The sequence below is a fragment of the Anas platyrhynchos genome, chromosome 4 (genome assembly GCF_047663525.1).
Source record: "Anas platyrhynchos isolate ZD024472 breed Pekin duck chromosome 4, IASCAAS_PekinDuck_T2T, whole genome shotgun sequence".
NCBI lineage: Eukaryota > Metazoa > Chordata > Aves > Anseriformes > Anatidae > Anas > Anas platyrhynchos.
In genome coordinates, this window is record NC_092590.1 from 4,063,619 (window position 1) to 4,091,050 (window position 27,432).

General features: G+C 45.7%; 1 protein-coding gene across 4 annotated transcripts; it reads right to left on the reverse strand.

Annotated features, from left to right (window-relative positions):
- Positions 1 to 2,761: 2,761 nt before the first annotated feature.
- On the reverse strand, positions 2,762 to 21,068 carry LOC101797414 (glycerol-3-phosphate acyltransferase 3). 4 transcript variants are annotated; one of them, XM_072036812.1, is made up of 12 exons: positions 20,840 to 21,068; positions 13,865 to 13,937; positions 8,749 to 8,925; positions 8,197 to 8,271; positions 7,617 to 7,706; positions 7,313 to 7,406; positions 6,843 to 6,958; positions 6,004 to 6,059; positions 5,484 to 5,569; positions 5,096 to 5,224; positions 4,473 to 4,552; positions 2,762 to 3,884 (listed from the first exon to the last, which is right to left on the reverse strand). In XM_072036812.1, exons 4-12 carry the CDS (start codon positions 8,238 to 8,240, stop codon positions 3,758 to 3,760), a joined length of 822 nt encoding a protein of 273 aa, XP_071892913.1. In that variant the 5' UTR covers positions 8,241 to 8,271; positions 8,749 to 8,925; positions 13,865 to 13,937; positions 20,840 to 21,068; the 3' UTR covers positions 2,762 to 3,757. The 4 variants fall into 4 exon arrangements, with proteins under 4 accessions (XP_071892913.1, XP_027312126.3, XP_071892912.1 ...); XM_027456325.3 differs by having other exon boundaries at positions 8,749 to 9,019; XM_072036811.1 differs by lacking the exon at positions 20,840 to 21,068 and adding an exon at positions 15,685 to 15,714 and having other exon boundaries at positions 8,749 to 9,019.
- Between the last annotated feature and the right edge of the window lie 6,364 nt (positions 21,069 to 27,432).

Consider the following 27,432-nt stretch of genomic DNA (forward strand, 5'->3'; position numbering starts at 1 on the left):
CTGAGTTTTCTACAATGAGAGCCTGCATGCATTTCATGTTTCTGTTCCATAGAATGAGAAAAAAAAACAACACAAGAACAGGTAGAGGCAGAGCATAATACATTTAGTAGAACCATTCACCTTACCTACTGTGCTCACAGTAAAGAAAAATTAACAGGAAGATTTGAAGAACAGGAAAAAAAGAAATTGTAGGGAAGTGATCATCCCCCTGTACTCAGGTCTGGTGAGGCCGCACCTCAAGTACTGTGTTCAGTTTTGGGCCCCTCATTACAAGAAGGACATGGAGGTGCTTGAGTGAGTCCAGAGAAGGGCAACAAAGCTGGTGAGGGGTCCAAAAAACCAGTCTTATGAGGAGCAGCTGAGGGAGCTGGGATTGTTCAGCCTGGAGGAGGCTCAGGAGCAACCTTATCACACTCTACAGGTACCTTAAAGGAGGCTGTAGCGAGGTGGGGTTGGTCTGTTCTGCCACATGCCTGGTGACAGGACAAGGGGGAATGGGTTAAAGCTGCACTGGGGAGGTTTAGGTTGGATATTAGGAAGAACTTCTTTATGGAAATGGTTGTTAGGCATTGGGATAGGCTGCCCAGTCACCATCCCTGGAGGTTTTTAAAAGAAAGGTCCTCTAGATGTAGAGCTTAGTGATATGGTTTAGTGGAGGACTGGGTACTGTTGGTAGAGGTTGGACTCCATCTTGGAGGTCTCTTCCAACCTAGATGATTCTGTAGTTGTTCAAAAACAACTGCTTGCCCCAAAGCCAGTGAAGAACATCCTCATTGTTTAAGAATTTAAAAGGGGATTCCTGTTTCCTTAAAAGTTAAGGGTCATCCAAGTGTTAAAAAAATAGGTCCATAAACAATAACCAATGCCCTTAGTTCCCAGCACTAAGATGTCTCAATCTTGAAGGGCCACCTGGATTTCTTGGGCTGTCCCTACTGATACAGTTCCCATACCTATCAGGATACAAAAAGCCTTCCTAATGCAGGGGGACATTTGAATAGTTAACTTGAGCACTGGGGCAAGTAGCATTTGCTCTTCTTTGTCCCACTGCTATTATCCACTAGGGTTTACATTGCTGCCCTTTAAAATTAGCACCCTCAAGACAAGACTTTTTGAAGCCATTCCAAAAATGTGGATCTCAGGTCTAATGAACTAAGGAACCAATTTGAAGCTACCACTGTTTTTCAAACAGCCTGCCTGCATGCTGGAGGATGGATGGACCAAGCAATGCTCTCATAACCATACAGACACACACTACTCATTAAGACCTTCTTGTAAGGTTTACTACTGATCTGTACATTTTCTTGTGTTCTCCAAAGAGTAAAGACTTAATCATTAGTTCAGTAGGAGCTACTTATAACTCTGAAACTCAGCTTTAAAACAAGACAATGACTTATTTGCCTTGCTAGATCTAACTTAACTTGCCTGCCATTGCATTCCTTATGTGAAGCTCAGTTTTCCTTTAAACAGTTTTACCTTAAGCAGGAACCAAACCGGTCTCTGCTGCTTCTTCCAAATCTCAGAATCCTGTTGCTGAAAGCACTTGAACATATCAGGCCATCCTAGTGAGCAAAGTGAAATTTTATCACACAATGCACTTTAGCTGCTGGCAATCTACTCCAAAAGCATGACATAAAAGCATATCAGGCCATAAATTGACTATGAACGTTGTCTTAGGCATTCTGTATTTACACCCTCACCTTAACACTAGTTGTTCTATCTGTAGTTGAATATCTCACTGTATAGATGAGTAGTTCCCTTTATGCACACATTTTTATAGATTAATAGTTTTTTGTGCACATTTGTGCATGCATACACATGCATTTTTAAATAAATTATTAGAGAAGTCTTCCTATGGACAAAACAAGCCAGCGAAGCTCCAGCTTAGAGCGCATATCCAGAGGTTACAACAACCATGTTCATTAGCTCCAATCCTGCACAACCAGTTCATCTTAATAGGACTACAGCAGCAGGTCAAAATTGAATTACATTCAAACAAGGCAAAAGCCTCTGCTGCATCTCGCTTTTCGCAACTCCTTAACCCTCCCTCTTCAACAGAAACTTTTTATATAGGTCTATCATGCTGAACCTGAAAGTGTTATGGGCTGGTTCCCCATGCCTTCTTCCAAGATCACATATCTCAGAACAGGTTTCACAACCAGACGTCCAAGACCAAGTGAAAAATGCAGTGTGCCTACGTAATACTCAATGAATACACATTTGGGTAACTGTATACAAATAACAGGAGGAAAGAAAGAACAGAAGCAAAAAACAGAAACCAAATCAGAAACCCTTATTTGTAAGACTATGTGCTAACAGTTTTAAGCAAGATTCTCAGGTCTAGTACAGTAAATTTCCCTATTCAGTGTTAAATTCAAAAATCTGTTTGCTATGGCAAAGTAAGACTTACAAAATCACTCATGGTTTGTTACAAAATTAGAAGCTCATTGTTCTTTTCCAGTTAATTATAGCTAAATTGGTTGCATCTCCATGATGTGAGTTCAGGTTCTAATTTCAAGTTCAGTCTGCGTGACGACTCACTCCTACTCTAGACAGAAGAAACACTAAGCCATTTCTGTTCCTTTGAGTCTGGGGGGGAAGGAGAAAGTAAGGTTAGAGAACAGGTAGGAGCTCAGCTACAACATCATATGGTGCTTTGTGTTACGCAGAATTCTGTCAGTGTGACCTTAAGTTTGTTACCAGGAAGTACAACTGTTTTGTTTAAACACACATACATAACAGCATAAATGCCACACGAGACCCATTAGAAATATAGAATTTATTTACTCTTTACATTAAGACAGCAAGATATTGCAACTTCGAACATGCCATTTCATGTATCATAAACAACTTACAGATCCCTATGCTTACAGTTGTAGCTATTGCTAGCCCAAAACACCACAGAAGTGTATTTTGGCAAGGTTTCTTTAGACTTTAAAGCCTTTAGCAGCAATTTCTGCACAAGTGTTTTAAGACTACCCTTCATAATAATACATGTCAAATCCTACATTATCCAGCTGCTTACTCTTACCTTTCCAGTTTGTGGTCTTGAGAAAATGACTTGATCACAGTAGCAGCGAGCAGTGAGATTGATGACTTGCCCATTTTTCTTCCCTCTGGTAGCAGTTCTCAGTAAACACAATTTCATGTTTTAAGGCCACCAAATTCCTCATGATCTTTGAACTGTGCTTTTGGCAGGGCAGCTCCTTTCCTGTCCTTTGAGTTCTATAGTCCTTGTGTCCCTTTCCCCTTGCACATCCAGGTGCAAGCTTACAGGAACAGTCAGTGATACAGTTCTGATATCATCTTAAAACATTTAATAAGTCTACTTCTAAGAAGTCTAAGCAACAGAAAAAGAAAATTGTTTAAAGCTTTGAAGTACCATGAACAAGTATTCACAAAACCAGTGTCCTGACAGCATCTGTTCAGTGTACTTCCCTTCATCCTTAAAAGCTCAGGACAACTTCAGTGCTTTTTTTCCCCTTCCCTTTTGTCCCTTAACTCTTTCATGTGTTCCATTTGAACATACCCAGAGCTGCAGCACCTCAGAGCATGAAGATGCAGATGAGCAGGGAAGTGACAAGTGAAGAGGGAGAGATACAGGGACACTGCTCCTGGCAGGCTCTGCACCAGCCATACAGTGAATATGCATACACGAGGGATTTTGTTGCTCTGGTTTGTGTTAATTTAAATTAGAAAAAGAAAAAATATTACTCCTGCTAAGGCTGGTTGTGCAATATTTGTTTCAAAGAGCCACCATTCAGTCTGACTCTGTTCCTGTAGGCAGACATCCTACTGATCCATTTCTCACTAGCATCTTGCTGTAGTTTTTCTGCTGTTCTTCCTTGAAGCTATCTTTGACTTTAGCTCGTTTCAGGCCTCCATCCCTACAACAAAGCAAGAGAAAAGTAAACCTTTTCAGCAGAAATGTTATATAGTTTGACCAATCAGCCATTTGACTCAACTCTAGAGTTTTAACACACAAGGTGATTTGGAAATGGAGATGACAAGATGATTTCTTAACTTCTAAACCTGGACTTAAGTTGTTGGGGGGGCAGATTTTTTTTAAGCAGCACAAATGCCTTAAGTCTTAATGCATATGCAGTCCAAATCCAATATACCTACTAAAACAGCCTGATTTGGTGTTGCCAACAGGCTGCAACTAGAATAAAAATCTTGGCCTTTCTGGGTCACTATTTCCACTCAACTGCAGACGCAGTTCATCTTGTCCTAAACTGTAGCTATCTCATCTTAAACTCCAGCTGGGCCTCATAACTGAATTGATTGGCCTCTTTTCCATCCCTTTTTTATACACACTTCAAGTACTCTTTTGTTCATTTTCTCATGAAGAACAACGTTAAACAAATGGTATTTAACACACACCTAAGAAGCAGCATGCCTCAAGATGTTAAGAGCCCAGAGAAGTCTGCATGTTCAAACAGCTCATACAGTTTAACAAGGATGGCATCACTCACCATGGAAGTTCAGTCAGTCCTCCTTGGTGAGCAATGGCTGACCTCACCCGGTTGGCAAACTGAACAGCATCTTCTCCTTCCTTCAAGTGTTTTAAATTCAACATAATTAGAAATAAATACAAGAACTTTCATCATACTTCTCATCTGCTGCTCCCAATTGATTCCATGCCAAATGATCCCCACCCCCATGACAATGTAACCCGAGGCTCCTATGTGATAAATAGGATCTTGTTTTTCAGCAGAACATTTGAGTTCAAGTACATTTTGCTCCAAAGGAATGCATGGAGCAGAAAATGGTTTTTAAGCTACAGATGTAGCCTTAACTCCAGCTGGTATTAGCAGCCATGTGTAACAGCATATTTACTGTTATTTGCATCCTTATTGCAATGCTGACAGTACCAGGCTGCACTCCACACCCTTTCCAGGGAAGACCCTCCCAGTACTACAATACATCAGGAAAAGTTAAGTCTAATCATAGACCAAAAAAGCACTCTTAGAAGTCCCATATCAAAATGAATGGGAGACGTGAGTGTGGCCAGGGGTTTGGAGAAGAGAGCCAAGACCCTGTGACACTTTCAGAAAGCGAGAAACTTAAACAGTCAGGCAGGCAGACACTCAATTACCTTTCTAACCATGGGTGGCATGTACCATACATTGCAAACAATGGCCCAGCTGGTCATGATCCGCAGCAGGTAGCTGACAATGTTGTATTTGCTGCTATTCCAGAATGCATCTCCAAACTGAGGATCATACTGTAAGGGATCAAAAAAAAAAAGATAAAATCCCTTCCTCCACAGGCCGCCACAGCCTCTTGAATTTCAGTGGATGTTTTCAGTCACGGGCTAGGACTGTTTCAGTGCCATACATACCAGGATTCAACCAAGGCAGGTGGCCCACCACAAGAGCTACTGTGTTTTCATTAGCAGCCCCACTGAGACAACTTCCCACCACCCTGACAAAAACAGACCCCCAAGTCATTCTCAGGTTCAGCAGCCAGCTTCTTCCTCATACCTTGATTGCGACAGGGTAGATTGTCCCTCCTATTTCAAAGCTCCCTTTCTTGAACATCATCACAGATGTATTATTTATACAGGTGCCTGTCCAGAAGATAAAATCAAGTTGATATTTCACACAGCCTGCTACATTTCAGTAGCAACCCTACAGTAACATACAGGCTTTATACTGAAAAGCAAATGCAGACCCTTTATGTTAAGTATCTCTCCCCCGCTTGCTTGGATTCTTTGTCTTGTGACCAACTCCCTGAATGGAACCACAAGTATGAAAGAAAGCACAAGGCTGACATTAAATATATCATAAGTTCATCTTGCCCTGTAAATTATGTCTACTCATTTCTCCTGGCAGAACAACCACCAGCCAGGGACACAGTATTGTCTTAGTGTAATCTTCACTGAAAGACGAAAAATACAAAAAGCTAACACAGTAAGGATTTATCTGGGCACCACAAGTAATGAAAGCAAGAACAGAGACAAGTAAACACTGAATGAAGGAAAGGAGCAGTTAAGTTTCTTACCTTCTGGAAAAATTAAGATCGGAAGCTTGCTCTTATCTGCCACATGTTCCCTGAGCCTGTGGAAGCAACAAAGCTTAAAAAATCACTACTTTTAATCTTCTTTCCCTCCCCCTGCATGTGCATTAGTTACCAAACTCTTTGGTGAGAAATCAAAACTGTTTAATGGACATTAATGTGTACCTTCCACTCTGTTTGCTACAAACCTTAACTGTTGTGCAAGGATTCCCTTGTGCCCCCTCCTACAAATTACTTCTATTAGTTTTAGATTTAAGGAAGCAACTGTCTCCTCTCTTACTTATTTTATAAATTGTCTGGGAAGCCAACCTACATACACCATTAAGTCACTAACTGATCAACTCAACTTGCAGTAAGTTGCCTACATCAGGAAAAAAAAACTTTGCAGTGCTCAGTCCAGGTTCTGCTTACTTAACAAGAAACTTCCTATTGCCAAAAGATACTTCAAAATACTACAGCTCACATTACTTGAATAAACCTTTCTGAACTTAGCAAATCTGTCCTGATGTGCAGAGGGGAACAAGGTGGTAAAATAACTGCACACTATCCCTGCCAAAAGGCTCTTACAAATCAGCTGTTTGTCATCTGTGGATCCTGACTTTGTGCAAATCCTGTTTCCTGCTAAAGCCTCACTGCGCCCTTGTGCTTCTGTCTTTCCACAATCACAACTCCTAATATAGGCCTTTCCAAAGTTTTACTTCCTAAACCACAGTCCTCAACTGTTCAATGACAGTTCAGGGATTACCCCAGTGGGGCCTCTTGTGCACTAGCACATACCAAAGCTGCACAAGCAATCCAATTCCCCACTCCAACCCACACCTCACCTTTTTGTCACTAGATGGCGGTCTTTAATTTCTGAGCGCTCAAACCAGACATGAGGACAGGCCTTCACAGTTGCTCTCTGAATGACTCCCATTAGTCCACCATGAACCTGGCCAACCTGCAAGCCCAGGAGACACATTAGCATACGAGACACCCAAAACAGTTTCACAGCATCCCTGATAGAAAAAATGTCATACCGGAAACCACAAGTCAGGGTTAAGCAATGTCTACAAAAAACATTACAATGCATTTACTTGAACAGATCTAGAGGTATGTGTGAACACCTATCTCAATTATTTCCAACAGATTAAGAGCCTGACACTGATATTTTCAGGGCAACTTCACCAACACATAACCTGTAGTCAGACTCAAACAATTCTGTACTTTTCCCCAGTGCTTGAGGTAACTTGTCCACTAACTGAGAGAGCTAACACAACCAATATTCCCTTGTTTTGCCATTCTCCCCTCATACCATTGCATAGCATCCATCATTGGTCAAAATGATCGCATCTATGGGTGATGTGTGGTTGGCAACACAAATGCCTCCTTTCTGAGGTTTGTTTTCCCTGCAATTACAAGATTTGCTGTTAGACTACCAGTAGTTCCCTGAGCACCACATGAAGCACGCAGCCCCGTAAAGCCATCAGGTCTGTCAGCATCCAGCATTGACAAGGCCTGTGGGTCAGCAGCGAGCTGCCCACTTCCTAATGAGATACTCCCATCAAGGAGCACACGTGCTGTGTGCTGTTTTGTTACCATAACATGAGCTCACTGACCTGTTATGGTAATGGATAGTCCCAGACAGAGCTCTGACAAGAATCCGGGAGCACGTGAGGTGGACCACTTCACTCAGATAGTTTTTCACACTGAAAGAGAAGACATAGGCATCTGGAGAATGCTGGAAAGCAGCTAGACACACACGCAATGTTCTTCTGCCTACTCAACTCAGGACTAGAAGACTTTCCTGGTACTCAGAGGGCTATTCCCAGCTCCACCACTCACTTGCTATGGCAGCTAGGCCACGAGGCATGGTATGTGCTTTTTCTTGTTTACCTAGACAAGGCAGTCATCTCAGGAGTTTTTCCCCCTCACAGTATCTCATTGGTATTTTTGTATTTAATACGCCTTGTTGAGTGTTTATTATGAGAGCAAGAGGGGCTGATCAAAGCACCAGCCTCAGCCCCAAACTTGTCAAGAAGCCACCTCTACCAAGGCAGTGTATTTGTAGGTTGAGTGGACTGTCAGTACATAGTCCAGGTCACGTGAAACCATTCCTGTCTCAATACTGACTACTTTGCACTGACACAAGGCTACATAATCAGCCTTTTGACCCTCACACACACCAAACACACTCACCTGCTGTTTGGCAGCTGTCCTACCAGTGTTGTCCCCACAATCATCGAGGTAATCCCAATAGCAGCAAGAGTAAAGCTGCAGAAGGAGACATGAAAGCAAAGTAGTTTTGTTTACTTTAACACCACCTCCCCTTCAAAATGAAAGGGATTAGCAAAGGTGAGTTACCCTGCAGATCCTTTACACAGTCAGTTCTAATTCACTACTAATTCCCTGACACACTGCAAATGATGGCCTAGCTAAGGCAGCAGTATCAGATGCCCTGATGCATGTAGTGTCAGAACTCACTGAGCTTTAGAGATCACAGCACTACATTCACATTGCCAATATATTTGACTTGGGAAAAGCAGTCACAGAAGACATGATCACTAGCCATCATCTGCTGTCTTGTGTCAAACAAGAGACAAATGCTCTGAATGCCTTCTTATCTACTCATAAGAGAGTTTAAGCAAGTTGTTCTCTATCTGTAATTTTTGCCTTTGGCTAAAAAACCTGGGGAGGCACAGATGGAAGTATTCCTCGAGTAGCAGAACCCCTCAGCACCCAGAAGCTTACCGTAGTGGCAGCAAGAAGCAGTACCGCACTATAACCCCAATGACCCACACAACAGTGAGCCTCAGGCTGATGTAGTGGAAGTTGACATTAGTCCTTGTGAGGAGGTTCCAGGAGACCAGCTCTTCAGAGGAAAACCTTTGGGTGACTTCATCTTCCACAATGGCCTCAAAGCCTTTTCTGCAGAAATAGAATATGTCGGAGAATTGGAACTCCATTCGATGTAGACCTGCAATTTCTTTCTCCATAGGCGTTTCATCTCTTTCTATGATACCTTGGGAAGGAAAGGGTAGCCATATGAAGAAGCAGTTCTATAAATTCATCATCCTCCAGAACATTTGCAGCTGTTTTGCTTCAGGATAAAAATTTACAGCCAGGAGTACTCTTATGACAGCATGATCAGATGGGTAGCTGAACACCACATACCCTTCAGTAACCCAGTTCTAGCTCCCCTTCCTATACCCCAAGCAAGCAACATACCAAGTTCTGGTGTGTAATGGAGGTGAAATAAGAAGACAAGCTATCTCCCACCACTTGACACCTCCAGTTTGGCAATTTCATCCAAGACAATTCTACCCTTCCGAAGGTGATCAAATGCATACTTGCCCTCTCCACTAACTGCTCCTGGTGCTCTGTGTATTTAAGGTGTTCCATCTCCTCCGTGGCAGCTTCCCCACTTCCTAGCCCTGAATATCCCAGCTTCCCACAGCCATGGTCTATTAAGACATGCTCTACTGCTACCTGTCAAAGCCTGGACCAAACAGCTTCCATAGCATCTGCACAAGGACCAGCCATGAACAAATGTACCCACCTTCCTTAGGAGCACAAGTCTTTTTTATAAGCACAGAGAGCCCCAATATTTTTATTTTAGTGTAAATCAAACAACAGAAGCCCTCCAGAGAACACCAGGTTTGAGAAAGTTGGAGGGTCCTCAATGTAATGTGGTCTGCTATTAATGGTTGCATTTCATTTTAACTCTGCTCACAGGATGTCTGGCAGTAGAAGAGTAACCTGGAGAGGTCAGAATCATGGTACAAGTATCAAGTATTTCTTCTCACTAGCACTTTTTTTGTTTATCTTGTTGTCAGATAAACACCTATTGGTCACTTGAGCTTTTGAAAGCAAGGGCAAGTCATGTAAGCTAAAAGATCAAGTGGGAGCCTTCTGGTAAGCAAGTCTGGCTCCTGGAACCAGTGACTTCAGAAATCCAGAATAGCATGTAACCAGAACCACCCCCGGAGATGCTCAACTAGGATTACTGAGGTCCAAGTTCAGGGTGCCGCTCTATCAAATGCTGACTAATTGCATAATCACTGTGCCCTGATATCAAGATCAATGGGTAGGGAGGAAGCACCCAACTGTCTTGAACTACAAGGACCTTTCCCACAAGTACATACCCTGCAGCACTGAATTCCCCCACAAAATCCCAAGAAAGCCTTGCCAGCAGCAGAACTCAGTGAATATACATGTATTACATGCAACATTTAGATTACAACTGATATGCGTAATCTTTCTGGCATGCATGTGTGAACACAAGGAGCTCCAAGACACACAGCTCAAATCACTGAAGTAAATACTAAACAACACCCAAGGAAGACACCACACTGCAACAAGCTTTTAGTACCTGCAGGTCTAAATTCTGCAGCCCGACTTGCTATTGCACCAGACTACTGCATAGCACACATTCCTATCAGTACCCTGTATGAGTAAAACGCAGCACACCCAAACACACATATGTACTTCAGAATCCCCATTAAACAAACAAAGCACAAAAATTCAGCAGCAGGGATTACCCCGGGTAGCATTTACAACCTGGATCAGAGCTCTACTTAGAGAGTCCTTCCTTTCCTCCTTCAGCCCTTCCCTTAAACCCATGTGCTGCAAGACACCCAAGTCTGCAGCAGGACAGCCCAGCCTCTTTCTATCCCCAGCTGCTGGGGTGGGAGCTGAGCCACAGCCCAGAAGCTGGCACCAGTGCCACTGCCCTTCCCCAGTCCCAGCAGAGCTGGGAAAGCTTCCTCCTTACCCGCCCCCACTTCAGCAGCAGCCAAGCAGCTGTTTCCCCTGGCTCATGCAGCAGTGGGCAGTGCCACCCCGCTACTGCTGGCTGTCACCCCAGGGCACCAGCCTGCTGCTGTCGTCACACCACACCCCCAGGCACCCGCTGCCTTGCGGACAAAGTACTTGAGCAGGGTGCCAGCAGCACCTGAAGGTATTATGACCAGAACCAAGCAAAGCACATGCTGCTCGAGTGATATCCTCAGACTTCTTGTAATCACGAGTAACACTTGGTGGCCTTTAATCCCTTGGCCACAGGCAGTTGGCCAGAGATATCTGGAAAGCAGCATTATGCCTAGGTACAGCAAGCAGCTCCCTCCACCACCAAGGAAAACAACAGCTACTGCTTGACTCAGTATTACAGCACCAAGCTGTCTAAACCCACCAGCTTCAGGACTGCCCAATGCTCGGGCAGCACCTACATGGACAGCTGAGTAATCATTTCTCCAGACACCTGCTGGGCCACAGCTACCCCCGTGACCACCATTTCAGCCCACTGCCCTCTGAACAGAAACCACACAAGGCAACAGCACCAGCCAGATCATCATGCAGCACAAGGGCCAGGCAGCATCTTGCCTGGGGCTACTCCTCATGCCACCAACACGGGCCTGCCCCTTTCAACAACACGTCAAATACAGGGTTTTGGTACTGGAGCCACAGGTGACATCTGCCACCTTCTCCCTTGGCTTTCCTGTCAAGGGTCCAGGTAAGGTTGAATTTGAGCGTTTTGAGGAAGAACATGTTTTTTCTGATGGGCAAACTGGACCTTCCATGTACAGTACTCCCTTCTTTCCTGACCCACCTCCTGGAGAGGACAGGATGGTCAGGACAAATGCACCAGGTACTGCACATGCCTCTCATGTCAGCCAGCACTCAACACGCACATGGGTATGCATACAGCCCCCTGCCTTGACCCTGCTTTAATCAGCTGCTCGACAACCCCTTATCACCAGAAGCTTCTCCTCCTTCAGTAAACATTGCGTAACACCATCACACCTCTGCCCTGACATCTCAGCAGATACCATGTTGGTCATGACAGACCTTTGCCTATCCTGGTCCCATGGCAGCTTCACACACATACAGGAACCTGGCATCCTGATCAGAAGTGGATCAGCTTCAAGAGCTCCCAAAAGCAGAGCCTGGCACAGGACACTACACATCTCCCCACCTCCCCACACCTCAAGTCAGGAAGAGACCAGCTCTAGCTTACCAGATTAAGAGCCACATGCAGTAGGAAAAGTTCTCATTTGTTCTTCCAACAAAAGGACTTTCTGAGCTGTGCTTCAGGCCTGAACTGTTTCAGGCCACAGCTGTGTTTGTATCCTCATACAACAAAACCTGAGCACCAGGTCAGCCTGTCATCTCTGTGCATTACCACAGGGCATTTCTGCCACCACTATGGCTCCAGCCAAACACATGCACCCAGGTTAATCCACATTCTCAGCCACCACACACATAGTACACCCCTCAGCCAAACATGCAGTTGGAACAGGTACACAGCGCAGCTACTTGGTGGTTTCAGAGGAAGGCAGCTCACAGAACCATGCACTTTCCAGGTCTTCTACCCCTAGAGTCGTACTCTCCAGAGAAAAAGCAATCAGTGTGCCTCAGTGACCAAAGGTACAGGAAGGACAGAGCTCTGACTGTGCAGTTCCAGCAGCAGTCACATTCCCTGCCCTCTCAGTGACCCACAACGTGATGGGACCCCATGACCCTTACATGAAGGAAAGTTTGCTCACTGCTTCACTCAACCTGTAGAGCACAGTAATGGGGCACCTGACAGAGTAAGGGGGCACACTACATCTGTCACACTGCAGAAAACTTTTAAAGACACTTGTGACTGATACAGAGAACTCTTCACCACCACCCAAGATGTACAAACTAGGTTACAAGTCCCATTTTGACCCGTGCTCAGAACTGCTGTGCAGTAACCTCCAGCTCATGATTACAGCTGTAACTGACAGCTAGGTCTGCTACCCACCCTGCATGCAGACAGCACAACACCCGTGTGTCCCAGCATTGGTAAGGCTGCTCTGTTGGAGATGAAACACACAACTACTTCAGTCCCCATTACTGTGCCACCTTCACATCAGCTATTTGGTAGAATCAGATAATTCACTTGTCTGCTAATGGGCTCCTGCTTGCAGCTTTGCTGCCAAATGAAGTGAGACAAAGTGCTGACATTGAAGTGATCAGAAAACAGCAAATCAGCAGCAGTACAGAGGCAATCAGGTACCAGGATGAAACCAAGTGCTGGCCCAGAGCAGCCTGGGCAAACACCAGCTGCCCTCACCACACATGCAGCCCCCACGTCCTCTCACAGCCAACTCTGACCCAGTACAACCCCTCTGACACATGCGCTGTGCAGGTTATCACATAGTAAGAAAAGCTATTGCTTCATATTTCTTCCTTTAACCTGATTTTGCAACTCTTCAGCTGTCTTTCTACAAAGGAGACCAAGAAGTTAATCCAGCAAGCAGTGAATTAACTTGAGAAGGCAGCATGTAAGTAGGAGCAGAGTAATTAGGGAAAGACATGTAACATCCAGTAGTCCTACAACAAAGAAGGCACTCTGAGCTTGTCAAACACTGTTCACTAAAAGGCAGATCTCCTTGGAGACTACTAAATGTATTCTGACGCTCTTAAGATAAAGAGTTGTCCAGCAGCCTTGCACATGGTGTACTAAACACAGGTTTCAAGACAAAAGCAAACTCTTATTGCAACTGTTATTTCTCTCAATTGAGGACAGTCTCCACCTGAAACTCAGCTTTAGTCAACTTGATGTTCTTTTGTACCCCCTCTTTTCCTCATCCCCTGGTTTTTCAACCAGTCACCAGAAGCCAGTAGGAGAAGCATTTCACTCTGCAGTACAGCTGTGGTGCCAGTATATTGCCTAATAATGTGACAGAAGTATTGCCAAATAAGTAAATATCAAAATTCATAAACATCCTACCACCCTTCTCCATACTCTCACACACATCCACCTTTCCATTTGAAAGGGCTCATCCTGCCTACTTTGGCAGGTTCCTCTGAACAGTATGACCAGATGCTGAGCTCTTACCATTAGCAGCAGGAATCTTCAGCACCTCTGGCTGGGGCTTCTTGACACCTTTTTCTATCCGTTTAGTGGCCCACTGTTGAAGAGAAAGAACGCATTAGTACCCCAGATGTAATATTCACTTAAACACTTCTACTGTAGCAACACTTCCCTGCCCTTAGACAGGGCTGCCAGCTCACCAGGGTTAACCTGCTGTCCTGTAGCATGCAGACCATCAGAAGCAGAGGGGAACGAAGCCATCCTGCCCAGCTTGCAAAGCTCCCCACAAACCTGTGTGATGGAGGCATCCAGCACCACAAAACACCCCCTGGTTTCCAGCCCTAGCAGGACTGTAGCCAGCCCAACCTGTTCTCAGGCAACAAGGCTGCCTCCACCTCCAGCTGAGTCAGCTCCATGTAGCACTGTGCAGCAGCCTGCTGCCTCCTGGATCTGGCAGGATTTTTATGTGCCTGAAGGTGGCAAGCCCTTCGCTGCCCTGAAGCCTTGCCCCTCACTTTGGGGCAGCCCTCCTGCCCTGGATCCACTCCTTCCCCACACAGCTGCACTGCCAAGGGATGCAAAGCCCACAGAGAGCTGTCTTACACAGAGAGCTGCCAGTGAAGACAATACATTTTAATTCCTCCCCCATTTAAATTTTATATGACTTCTAGAAAAGCTGTGACAGAAGCTGTTCCAAGAACACTGAGCCAGCAGAAGCAGCATACACAAATCCATTCTGTCCAGACCTCAGTGGCTCACCCTCCTCTCCCCCAGCAGTGAAGCCGTGCTTTATAGCAGCACCAACAGGCCTCGCTGACCTGCACACACAGGACTCAGCAATGTGAGACACACTGAAGTGACTCTCAGGACACAGCCCTCAAAATTGTGGCTTTCTGTCCATCAGCCTCATGGACCATGCAATTTGCTCCTCTTCCTTCCAGAGCTGTGGGGCATTTGGGGATCCATGCACATCCTGAAGGCATGGCCCCCAGCACGTAACCTTGGAGAGCAGCAGACTGCCAGTCCTGCTTCCCATATCCAGCCTCGCTGAATCACCAACTGCCCCACCAACACTATCACTTCATTTCCCAGCTCTTCTGTGGCTGAAGCAGCAGCTGTTCCAGGAACTACAACTTCTAGGAGCAGCTCTGCACCTTCCTGTTACACATCATCCTTGGCTGTGTTGCGTCATTAACTCTTGGCAAACACCAAAAGGAAACACTACTAAAGCAATAAGCCACGCACAACACCTCTATTTCTACATTTCTTCCACTACATGGAAGCTGGAGCACAGGGCAGAGGCTGAACTGCAAGTACAGTGATCTAATCACCCTCTGACCTGGCTTGAACCATTGAGTTAAGCTGTAATTAAAGTCCCCGGAAACAGGCAAGTCACTTATTACACACAACAGCAAAAATATACTGGGCTACTGCCAGAGCCACAAACACTACCAGAGAAATGACTTCTCCCAGGTCCTCCCAAAGCAATGCCTATTGCTGCCACCTTTTGTTTTGCCCACCCTGGGACAGAAGCATCCCTGGAGCTCAGAAACTACACCCAACTCTCCCTCGGGATTATTCTCCCACAGAAATCCTGCTGTGGGGAGCTCAGCTCAGAATACAGCACCCGAGAGCCTGAGCCCAAGCAGAAGGCAGTGACACTGAGGACACAGGCTATTGAGACATACCAATGTAATGCTCGAAAGTTTGCAATATCCTCACACACAACCACATCCTTTAGCACTTTGCTTAGCAAAGCAGGCAGTAAACTTTTCCCCAAGCGCATGGAAATCGCAGGGCCACATAACCAGCCACATTCCTGCAGCTCTAATGCCTTCACTCACCTCAGGCCTTGCCATCCACAGGTTGCCACAGCCCCGGCACACTGCAGTACCCTGCGACACCAAGCTCGGTGGAGTGCAGGCAAGGCCGCAGGGGGCAGCTCCCTTTGCCCTCCACTCCACTTACTCACGGGCACTTGAAATAGAAGTACTGCCCATCAAAGCTGAATTTTAACTCTGATTAAGTGAAAAGCTTGTTTACATCTAACTTGGAAAACATGAGACACTGCATGCAGCAATGCAAGTAATTTCTCTTCCTTCCTGCTAGCTAGCGATTTGGAATACCACCGCCTTTTCAGCCGGTTCTGTCCCAAAGCAGCTTCACACCACAACGAGCTATCACCATGCAGATAGATTGATGTCTCAGAGGGGAGGATATCACCTTGGCACACTGGAGATCAAAAAGCACCCTGCAACTAGGTGATGCAGCACTCATGAATGGTCCTGTAAGAGGCTTCAGAGGCAAAAAACGTATTTGCAAAAGATGTCAGAAAACATCTCATCTGCAAGCAGTAGCTGTGTACCAAGTACAACTTGCTGTGACTTCATAAAAGCAAAGGTGCAGGATGATTTGTTGCAGTCAGTCACACCTCAGCTAGGAACACAGCATAGACCTCCCCTGTTCTCCTTACAGAGGGAGCTTGTCTTTACCCTGTGTATCAGCCTTAAATATCATCTCCAGTTCAGGAGCCATGTTTGACGACTACTGAAAAGGAGAGCTTACTGAATTACTGAAGCTGTCTGAAATCTGAAGTTACACAGCACTGACTGGCTAGTGTTCCCTTGTTAAGGATGTTGGCAGGTCATACTAAGAGCAGATGTGGATAAGCTGGTTTAGGTCAGCATCCTCCTTGGACGTTCTCCACACCTCAACAGAAACACAGATTTCAGAGCACCTCCCACACAAGGGGAGGCAGCAAAGCCTGGATGCCACTTAAGTGTGTTTTGTGTGAGGAGAACAACAATGCCAAAAGGAGCAACGACTTCACAACAAGGGTAGAGGGCCCTCTGGGGTACCCATGCCATTTTTTCCTCATCCTGGGGGACACTGTAGTCACAGACTCTAAACAGGACAAAGAGCCCAGCTTGACAGGACAGTATCAAGGGCATTAGCAACATAAATGCCAAGTAGCTTCTTTTACACCTCCATGCACTAATCCATGTTTAGGACAAGATACAAGCAGAGCTGCTGCTGTTCCTGAACAGCATTTGCTTATCAGTAGTATCAAAACTGCCAGTATCATGCACTGGGAAATCAGGAGTGGCATCAGGTCAGGGTTGTTGACCAGGAAGATGCTGCAGTAATTAGCAACATAAACCCAGTGGAGGGCAACCCCAGCTCCACTGGCCCCACCTGCGTGCCAGCAGCCTTCATTACTGTCTGCTGTGCACACTGGTAGGGACCTGCACAGGACTGGGGCCTAGGGTTAACACTGTTGAGGAACTAAGATTACGCAGCAGGTGTGCTGAAGTACTGCCCCAAAAAACAGAGCTGACCCTGCCAAAGGTCATAGTCCCCATCAGACTCCTCTTCAAGAGCTTTCATTAACCTCTGACCCAGTAGCCTTCAGCCTTGTTCTTGCAGCTCTACACTCTCCTCCACCCCACAGCCCATGAAGGATGCCAGCTTCAGATACAAAGACCTGTAATTACGCTGGCCAAGGACATCAGTCAAAGCTTGCTTAAGAAGCCAATGAGTTCAACAGGAACAAGCAGGAAAAACAGTGATTCATATGTACAGGCCGCAAATTCTCCCTTTTTCTTCCCCACCCTTACGCCACATACCATAGCTCCCAACCCTGATGGCGGTTCAGGAGAGAGCTACTGCCGCCTTGAGTGCTGGGGAAGGAGCACAGCACAGCCCACAGAGCCAGGGACTATTGGTTTCACCAGTGGCACCCAAAGATCCTTATTGTCCCCAGGTTTATTCTTCCCAAGTTTAGCTTCCTTTGGGTTGCCAAGGTCATCTGTAACACCAGCACTGGGGCTTCCACCTCATAGCTACCAAACTTTTGTTACACCCTTGCCTAGTCAAAGTGCATTCCCTGCAGGGCAGCATAAAAAAAAACTATTAGAAACTTCTTTTAGAAGGGCCGCTATTAATCCCAGACAGATCAGTTACGTGATGCTAACACACCTATGACTCCAAGCACTCCAAGCATCTGCTGCACATTACCGCACTCAAAGCAAAAGTAAGTCAATAAATGTTTTTTCTGCTAACAAAGAGCCCTGGAATTGGAAAGCCTTGATGGAAGGAAGTGTGTGATTGACACCAAGAAGGAACAACGCACAAAATTAACAACTGGAAGCTACCTGAGGGTGTTAGAAATACTTCTGTTGCAAGTGATTCTGTAAGCATCAACACAGCAGGGCACCAGTAGTCTGAGGAACTCCTCACAGGAGCCAACAGCTGAAGGAGAAGCTTCTGTAGCAGTAATCCAACATTTAAAAAACAAACACATGCTAACGTTGCACTAGATATTATTTCCATACTGAAAGGGAAGCCATAGGCAGAATAAAGCAAGCCATTTTCTCTCAATGTGGCAAATCAATTCAGAAGCAGTATGTCTGTGATGGGGGAAACCAAGTTTTCTAACAGCAATCCTCTGCCATTAGTATAGTCAAGTCATGCTCTTCACTTCTTCCTCGCCTTCTCATATAGTACAGCCAGTACATGTATTTACCCACTCCATATAAAGCGGGTCAACCCCAGTACAATACTGGGTGTTTAAACACAAACAATGCAGTCAAACATAACTTCCTCAGTGATGCTGTCTGTACATGCTGCATTTTGCTTAGAATAACGTTCCTTGCCAAGGCAGCTCAGCACAGACAAAGTACTATGCACCAACTGATCTCTCTAGTATTCTATTCATCTGAAATTACTGACAAAAACACATTGTTCTTTAAATGAGCCCTTCCCTTTTCTCAGGCCACACTAGCAGCACTGGAAGTGAGCATCACACATCCTCAAAGAAGCATAAGTAGATTTATTTGTATTGGCAGGCAAAAACTCCAGTGTGAGTCCAGTATCATCCTCATCTGACTCCATACCACAGCCTCAAAGACAACTGCACACCAGAGGCATATGTCTGTGTGCCATGACAGTGTGCCAGCAGACACCACATGCTTCAGAGCAAACCCAGTTACCTAGCCCCTGGACTATTCTGCCCAAGATTGCAAAGCTGGACCCGCATAACAGATAACCTCTACAAAATGCACACAATGTTAGCTAACATAAAACTGCACAGAAATTCAACTGCACAGTCACTGTATCCTCCTATTGTGCCAACAGGGAGTTAAAAACAGGCAAGAAGAGAGATTAAATCCATACTCAGCTAGAGTCCACAGACTGCCACCACTTGGCCAACAGTTCATACACTCAGCCCAAAGGAGCAACGAAGGCTGCAGCAGTGCAATACTAAGTGTTATACGGACCCAAGGATCACACTGCTCTACAAAGATAGGAGCCTTTCTGGGAGATCCAAGGCTGGAAGCCAGAAAGAAAGAAGCCTCAGGAAGCTGCTGAGGTTGCCACAGTTGGAAAACACCTCACCTGCCTGAGACTGCTGCATCCTGACTCAACACTGCTCCAAAGCAGTCTACTGCTACTCAGTAGAAAGCCTGCAGATTCAACTCAACAGCCCAGGAAGTTTCAGACAGCACAGTTGCACAAGGCTAGCAACTATGCATTTACCACTTTCCATTGTTAGTATTATTTTTGGCAGGAAAAAGTCAGTTACAACATCTATCTTCAGGGCCTCTTGCACATGCTGCTTCGAATCAATTTTACATCAAGCTGCTGAGGCAAGCATATTCATGAGCCAAGAAGAAGGGGACACCTCAACAACATGTTCTGTGCAGTCTTCTCCCTAAGCAGGTGTCCTGATGGAACGAACACTCCTCAAGTCAAAATCATTTTGTCTACATGGCACTGATCTTATCCACCCAATAAGTGAAGCAGGTATATCTTCAGACTCTTCACCTCAGAACCCTTCTCATTTTATTGAAATATAATTCATATTGACATATATACAAATAAAAGAGAAACCTGTTATATGTAAATACATTAATACAACAACGTAACACATTTTAAAAGTATTAAAGATTAGTCTATTTGTAATACATGTTCTTTATTATAAATTGCATCTATTTATGAAGAAACAGATCACAGAACTGCACCTGTACCTCCAGAAGCAGATCTAACCACATCTCCCAAAATATATTATTTCCTCCCGTATGCATCCCAACAGCTCATACTCCCAGACCAGCAGGCCACCATCATCAGCATGCTGTCAGCTGCTTCTCTGTATGCCGGCCCAAGACACTTCAAGTCACTTTTTGCTGCTGCATTTGACAACGCTATAGTGACAATGAGATAAGAATTAAGCACGATGAACAGCAGTTTGTCACAGGTAAAAGCAAGTTGGTCAAACAAGGCTATCTCACTAGGCCATCTGCACGCTCCTTCAGGCAGACCAACCTTCACCTCATCAGCTCCTGCTATCCATTCTTAATCCCAGCAGCAACTTGTTTTTGTAGCCTCAAGTTATTCTCACACCGTTGACGCTACATAAGAAGAGATCCGTCCCACACGCTCAGAAAACACCTCAAATATGCCCATTCTCACCAGGAGCCTTAAAACACATCTACTGAAGAGATGCCATTTTGATTAGGACATTGGCACTTCTTCAACGATTTTAAAGAGAAGGACCCGTTCACTTTCTCAGTACTTTTCTTTAAAGTACCATGGATCTTTAAGGCACTGAAGCAATTTTTAAGCGAAGACCTCGGAGAACAAGACCAAGCGTGACAAAGCCTCTTCACCGTGACAAAATACTGATGTACACCGCACCCCCACGGACCCCACAGGCGATGACTTCACCTCCCCTGCTCACCATGGGGGTGCAGCCCTCCCTCCTGCCCACGAGGAGGGGGCCCCACCAGCCGCCATCTCCTCACGCCCACCCCCCCAGCCCCACTCCCAGGCGACAAAATGGTGCCGAGCGCTCTTCGCACCCCGGCGGGCCGCGTGGCCGAGCCGGGCTCCGCTCAGCGGGCACCCCCCTTCAGCCAGAGCACGGAGCGGAACCAGGGGCACCTTCACCCCCCTCACAGAGCGCAGGAAGGGGCGACGAGACGCAGCCCACCCGCCTACCTCCAGCGTCTTCACCAGCACCCACATGTAGGCCTCGGAGATGCCCAGCGAGACGCCCAGCGCCGAGGGCAGCACGATGAGAGCGAGCACCATGGCGAGCCACGCCGCGCCCAGCCGCGCCGCCAGCCAGCCCAGCTCCTCCATGGCGGGCAGCGCCTCCTCCCGCGCCGCCTCCGTTCCCAGGCCAGCCGCTGCCCTCCGCCGCCCTAAAGCCTCACGGCCGGCCCCGGACCGCCCCCGGACCGCCCCCGGACAGCCCCCGGGACCGCCCCGCTCCGCCCGGCCCGACCCCGGCGCCCCGCCGGCGGAAAAACGGAGCTGGAGCCTGAGGCCTAGCCCCGGCCCGCAGAGCTGCCTCCGGGAGGGACGCACAGACTGTGAGGTGATGCAGGCTGCACTTTTTGGCTCTGGCACGGTGTGTCCTGCGTGAGGCACCGCAGCTCTGCATATGACTCGCTTCTCCCACTCCTTGCCTCGCCTCGCCTCTCTATGTGATTCCTCCAGGGACGATCGCTGGTGCAGCATCTGTGCACGGCCACCGCCAAAAGCAGTCTCCCGCTCAGTCCGAGGATGTCAGCCAGCACTTAAGGCTTGTTTTCCCCCAAGTGTTTAATTGTGGTCGCACCAGAGAGCCCCAGTCCGTGCCACGCACACTTTAGTACAAGAGTCCCTGCGCTGCAGAGCCGCAGCTCAAGCGCTGCTCAAACATGTCAGGGCTACAAGGACAAGTCGGGTAAGAGTGCTCAAAACCAGAAAGCAGTTAGGAGCAGAAACTAAAAAGAGGACACTATTTCTGGAACCACGTAGTATTCACTACACATTCGACCTAGGGTTACATTCAAGATTTGTGTTTTGTCTGTCCCTTCACTGACAGGATGACACACAGGGCAGTTATCACTCACCCATGAATCTCAGGTACACATGGCAGAGGCCAAATGTGTTGTTTACTCGGGGCATCAGGGAGCTGAAATCTCTATCCAAAGGAAAGGTAGCAACAGTGCAGTGTATCTCGCTCCTCAGGTAAATAATGTGTGTGTGGACAAGAATCTCTCATGCAGATTTCATCTCCTTTACTTTACAATTGCCTCACTCGGATAGTAAAATCTAACATAACTGTAGAAAGAGTTGCCATATAGATACACCCATGCAACACAGATTTTTTGTTTGTTGACAGAACCTTCAAAACTGAAAATAATGGATTACTTTGATCCAGTCAGTGTCCTTGTTAACCAGTGTTTCAGTAAAGCACAAAAAGTTTGAAATGGGTACAATGTCTGTCAAATCTGATGCCATGCACCAAAGTCAGGACTTGCAGAAAGCAGAAATCCATCCATGTCCCTTAAAGACCAGAGGACAATTCGGAGACCTATTGTTCTAACATTCATTGCGAGGAACTGAGGTGTTACTTTTCCACCATAATGGTGTGGCTATTGTACTATCCCCCACTCCCCTCCGTCCTGGCCGACATCAGAGGCAGCCAGATTCTGGCAGCTCTATAAGCAAAGACTAGAAAATGAACAGTCGTCACCAGCATTTGTTCTTTTTCTCCAGCAGGGAAGATGACTGCTGGGATCCCTGCTGTCATTAAATGACAATGGGAAAAAAATCGGTAGTGAAAACAAATATTAAGGTGCAATTTCAGGCATGTCCACTCTCTATAAACTTAACCCACAGAGGCAAAAGTGAACATGTCAACAAAAACTACTGCATCCAGGTTGCCCTGTAACCTTACCTGAGTAATTCACAACGATGTTAAGGTTAAATTGGAGAAAAATCATTTTTCTTGTTGTGCTCCTTAAAGTACCTTCTTCTTTGCCTAGTACAGCGCAGAGGGAAGATGTCTGGTAACCTGACATCCTCCTTGTAATCACAGAGCTGCTGTCAAAGTCCTGTAGTGAATGTGCTGAAGTTTCTTATTGCTCTTTATCTTGCATTCCTTCAAACACCAGCTAGCTGTTGACTGCAAAAACTGTTGACTTATTTAAAACAAAAGAGTCTTTGCCAAGTGCCCTTTGTCTTGTAAAAAAGGTAGAGCAGTTATAAACCACTCATCATTTATCTACTGATAAAGTAGTTTAAAATTAGTGCCACCATTCCTGCTTTTTTCTCTCAAGTATTGGGACCATACTTTCAGCATGGGCAAGAACACTTTCTAGTAGAAAGTGCAAAGTATGAGAAAAAAAGATCCTATGAGACTATATCAGTTTTTATAAAATTGGAAGAAAACATTTTCATAAAACCTTATATTTTGACTTATTTCACACAGTGTGGAAGGCTGAAGGTGAAATTAAATGTCTCACCTTTATCTAAACCAGATTCTCCAAATGAATCCAAAAACTTTGGGTGTGTTGACTTTTTTTGAAAAATCTTTCTGGGAACTTATGAGATTTCTTAATTTTTGTTCTGTAAATAACAGCACTAATCTATTTTTATGACCGTCAGAAGAATGTATTTACATTTCTTGCTTCAAAAGCCCTGTATACATAAAATGTAATTGTGACAGTTAAACTGAATCAAATAATAAGAAAAATCACATACAACGTTCTAGTCAGCTGTAGTACAAGCGTTTTCTGAACAATTTATTTTTACATTCCTTTCGGTGTAGTTATTTTATCCTGCTTGATTACCTGTGCCTGTAGAGTTTGGCTTTGTGGTGTGTAGCTGCAAAATGACTTTCCAGGAGCAGGGAAATGCTATTGAACTGACTCGGGACAAGCATCCAGACAGAGCTGCCTCATTCAGCATCACTCTCCCTTTGCAAAGTCATTGCACGGATTTCTGGCTTTGGGTGGGTCAGATTTGTTAAGAAGTAGCTTTTCACTTGTCTCCTGTCACTAGAGCCAGGCAGCTTCAGAATATTGTGAGAAACACTCTGTAGCCAATAACATAGGCTGAGGCAAGGATCTCAGTGAAGCAGCAATTTTATTCGCAATTGCAATGGCGGGCGCCCCACAAGCAGGAGAGTGCACCTACTAGTTCCAAAACACAGTTTATACACTTTTTGATGGCAGGACCCTGCCCTGTTTCCCCACTGAGTGGGTAATCCAGGTTCATAATCTATCTGATGCTTCACAGATAATGCATGGCCTTCAGTTGCCAGCCTGTTAAATTTCAAATTTATTTTGACTTTTTTTACTGTTTGAAGTGGTAATGTTTCTTCACTTATCTGACTTGACACTGCGATTTTCACCTAATTGTTCTAAAGAGTCTGGTTGTCTGCATTTTACAAGGTTGCCTGCTAAGTTTTCTGATCACTGCAAGCATACCTCAATACCACATTCCTTACCTTTAAACAATGTAACTCTGCAAAAACAACATTTTTATTCCCACAATATCAATCAGCTTCAGATCATTTAAATATCTGTATTTTATGTGAAATAAATATGGTCCCTTAGAGCATAGTTGTCTTAGTGCGACTTTTTATCTTGTGCCATTTGGTAATGGCAGGTAGCCAGTGAGCCACTCAGGGGAATTTCGCACTCTTGCATTTGTCTTCTGATTGCAGGCAGGTCGTGCTTTCTCTCCACCATTTCATTTGCTATAATTCACTGTAAAAACTGATATGCTTTACACACTGAGGAGTCAGATGATTTCAGCTTCAGTTTATAGCCTGGAACCAAACTGGCATTTTACCTTCTATGAATCTACCTCTGATTCATGTTGCACTGACAATACAGATGTGATATACGGAGTAATAATTCGTGTCAAGAAGGTGGTTGATGTTAATAAAGAAGGGGGAGATGTGTGAGTGTGGCCATGGGGGTTGACAAGACCCAGGGTTGGTGATAACATCAGACTCTTAACGATGAGGCCATCAGGAATGTGAAGAGTTTAGAGGGAACAAAGAAGGGTGATTCAGGAGATGCCATGCCATCTGGGGTTGCTTGTTCTCCAGCCATCAAGGCATGGAAGTTGCTGGGTGTCTGCTGGTTGCTGGACAAAGTTGTTTGACCAATGAAAAGTTGTTTGAAAAGGACTGCTGTGGGGTGAGGGGTATAAGAGGGGAGCCTGCCCTCAAGATGAAAAGGCAACACGATATAATGAAGTTATGTCATCAATAAAGAAGCAGAAAGAAGGAATGAATAGGGACAGGCTAGCAGAACAGAGACCAGGACGGGAACAAGCACATTGCTCGCCTTATGAAGATCGGTTCGGCCAAACTCAGCAAACTGCTCAGAGAAGCTCGTACTGAAAGTTGCTGGAAATGGGCGCACCGGAGCTGGGAAGAAGCTCAAGCTGAGAGAAGCGGAGCCGTGCACACAACTGCCCCTCGCTGGTAAGCAGCTGCACATTATGGGGAATCATACGTCCTTAGGAACAAAGACTGGCCTGGTAACCTTACAGCTTATTCTCTTTATTAACAGACAATCCATGATCCTGAAATATGGGACCAAATTGAGGTCAAGGTGTGGGACTCTGCAACTAAAAACGACAAGGTTGCAGTGGGATTGCTCGGCACCTGGCGAGCAGTCTCTGAGGCCTTAAAGAGCCGTGTGGGACCACAGTCAGAAACGTGGGGTTTGCCAGACAATGAGGGAGCTGCGGGCACGTCCACCGATCCTTCTGCTACACCATGGGCCCCTCTGCTACTACAGCCATCGCAGGCCTTTGCTGTTCCACCCCCTGGTGACCTGGACATGCCTTTTGACCCAGGCCCTATTGGCCTTGAAAAGGTGACGGAAATGTTTCCCTCCGATCCGGGAGAAACGGGATACATAAGGCCCGAAGGCCGAGTTGCTTGACAACTTAAAGCGAGACATATTGTTCCCACGACTAGCCCTGGAATTCTCCGGTGTTTGTAATCGAGAAAAGGAATGGAAAATGGAGACTGTTATATGATCTGAGAGAAATTAATGAAGTCATGGAAGATATGGGAGCACTTCAACCAGGATTACCAACTCCAACTATGCTCCCCAGGCATGGACAGTAGTAGTAATAGATTTAAAGGACTGTGTGTTAAACAGTTCCCAGAATCTGGAAAACTTTGCCATGTTTATGTTTCAATTGATACCTTTTCTGATTGTACATATGTATAAGCGTACCCGGGTTTAGTGTGTAAAAGCAATGTTCTGTACATTTAGAAAGTTTGATGTTCGTGTGTGTGTGTTGGTAGAGCATAGACTCCCCATGCACCCAGCGCTGTTTACTTGCCTTTTATAAATATTTCTAAATTCAGATCGAGTTGTATCTTCATTTATAGCACATAAGCATTGGCAGTTGTCTTGCTTTTGCCTAGCTTTTATGGCTAGCAGCGTGTATTCACAGCTGCAGCAAACTGCATGCTGTCTCTAGCAAGGATCAGGGCTCAGAAGCACCATGCACTTCATCAACAGAGTGCCCAAGCATGTCCCATCCTAAACTATTTAAATTCCTTACGTTAGGTGTGGGAATAGAAATGTTGTTTTTGCAGAGTTACATTGTTTAGAACGAGGGAATGTGGTACTGAGATATGCTTACAGTGATAAGAAAGTTTAGCAGGCGACCTTGTAAAATGCAGACAACCAGACTCCTTAGGACAATTGGGTGAAAATCACGGTGTCAAGTCAAGTCAGATAAGTGAAGAAACATTACCACTTCAAACAGTAAAAATGTCAAAAGAAATTTGAAATTTAACAGGCTGGCAACTAAAGGCCATGCATTATCTGTGAAGCATCAGATAGATTATGAACCTGGATTACCCACTCAGTGGGGAAACAGGGGAGGGTCCTGCCATCAAAAGGTATATAAACTGTGTTTTGGAACTAGTAGATGCGCTCTCTCCTGCTTGTGGGGCGCCCGCCATTGCAATCGCGAATAAATTACTACTTCACTGAGATCCTCACCTGAGCCTAAGTTACTGGCTACGGCGTGTTTCTCACATAGGCATTATGGTTTCTAGGAGCTCTGCGATCCGGTTACAATTAGAGCCCCATTAAAAGCCCCAAATCTAGTTTTTCTTTACAACATATGGGAAAATGCGGACACCCAAAAAATGGCATTAACAGCAGCAGACAGAAACAAAGCGGATTCCTGATGAAACAGCTACTAGGGAATGGACTGAGGCAGAGACGACAGCAGCCACAGAACATGGCTCAAAGTCTGCCCAGGGCTCTCAGTGCAGCAGCCTGTCCTGGAGACAACTGCTTCAGGCACTTCAGCCTTCCCCCGCATGTCCAAGACAGACAGGGCCCTGAAGCACACCAATTTGTAGCAGAAGTTAAAAAAAGTCCAGTCTCCTGATGCCCACTGAAGTAGATTGCAAGGTAGCCCCAGGGCCATGCTTGTCCTTCTTTCCCCTTTTGGAGTTGTTCTATTTTGAGTAATCATGATATCATCCTTGGCACAAACAGTTCCCCTGCCCAGCTGAATACGTAATAGGGCTCCCGAGTCAAACTGTTCTTACTGTGCTTTTCCGTCCAGTAAGTGCTGGGTCACACATGAAGAATGCTTCTCAGTTAAACTCAAAAGCCCCAAATCCAAGCCTAAAACCCAGAAGTAATTCCTGGCTTCTCACTGTGCAAAGGTTAACTGTCCAGGACCAGACATGTTTACAGTGCCTGTTAAAAAGGGGGCACATTGGGCACTTGGGCTGCCCCCACAGAGATGGCATGCAC

Coding starts and splice junctions, on each gene's coding strand:
- LOC101797414 (XM_027456325.3), bottom strand. CDS start 20,983: ATGGAGGAGCTGGGCTGGCTGGCGGCGCGGCTGGGCGCGGCGTGGCTC. Junction 8,272..8,748: donor TGCTTCTTGCTGCCACTACG/GTAAGCTTCTGG, acceptor CTCCTTCTGCAG/CTTTACTCTTGCTGCTATTG. Junction 6,060..6,842: donor CGCCATCTAGTGACAAAAAG/GTGAGGTGTGGG, acceptor TTGCTTCCACAG/GCTCAGGGAACATGTGGCAG.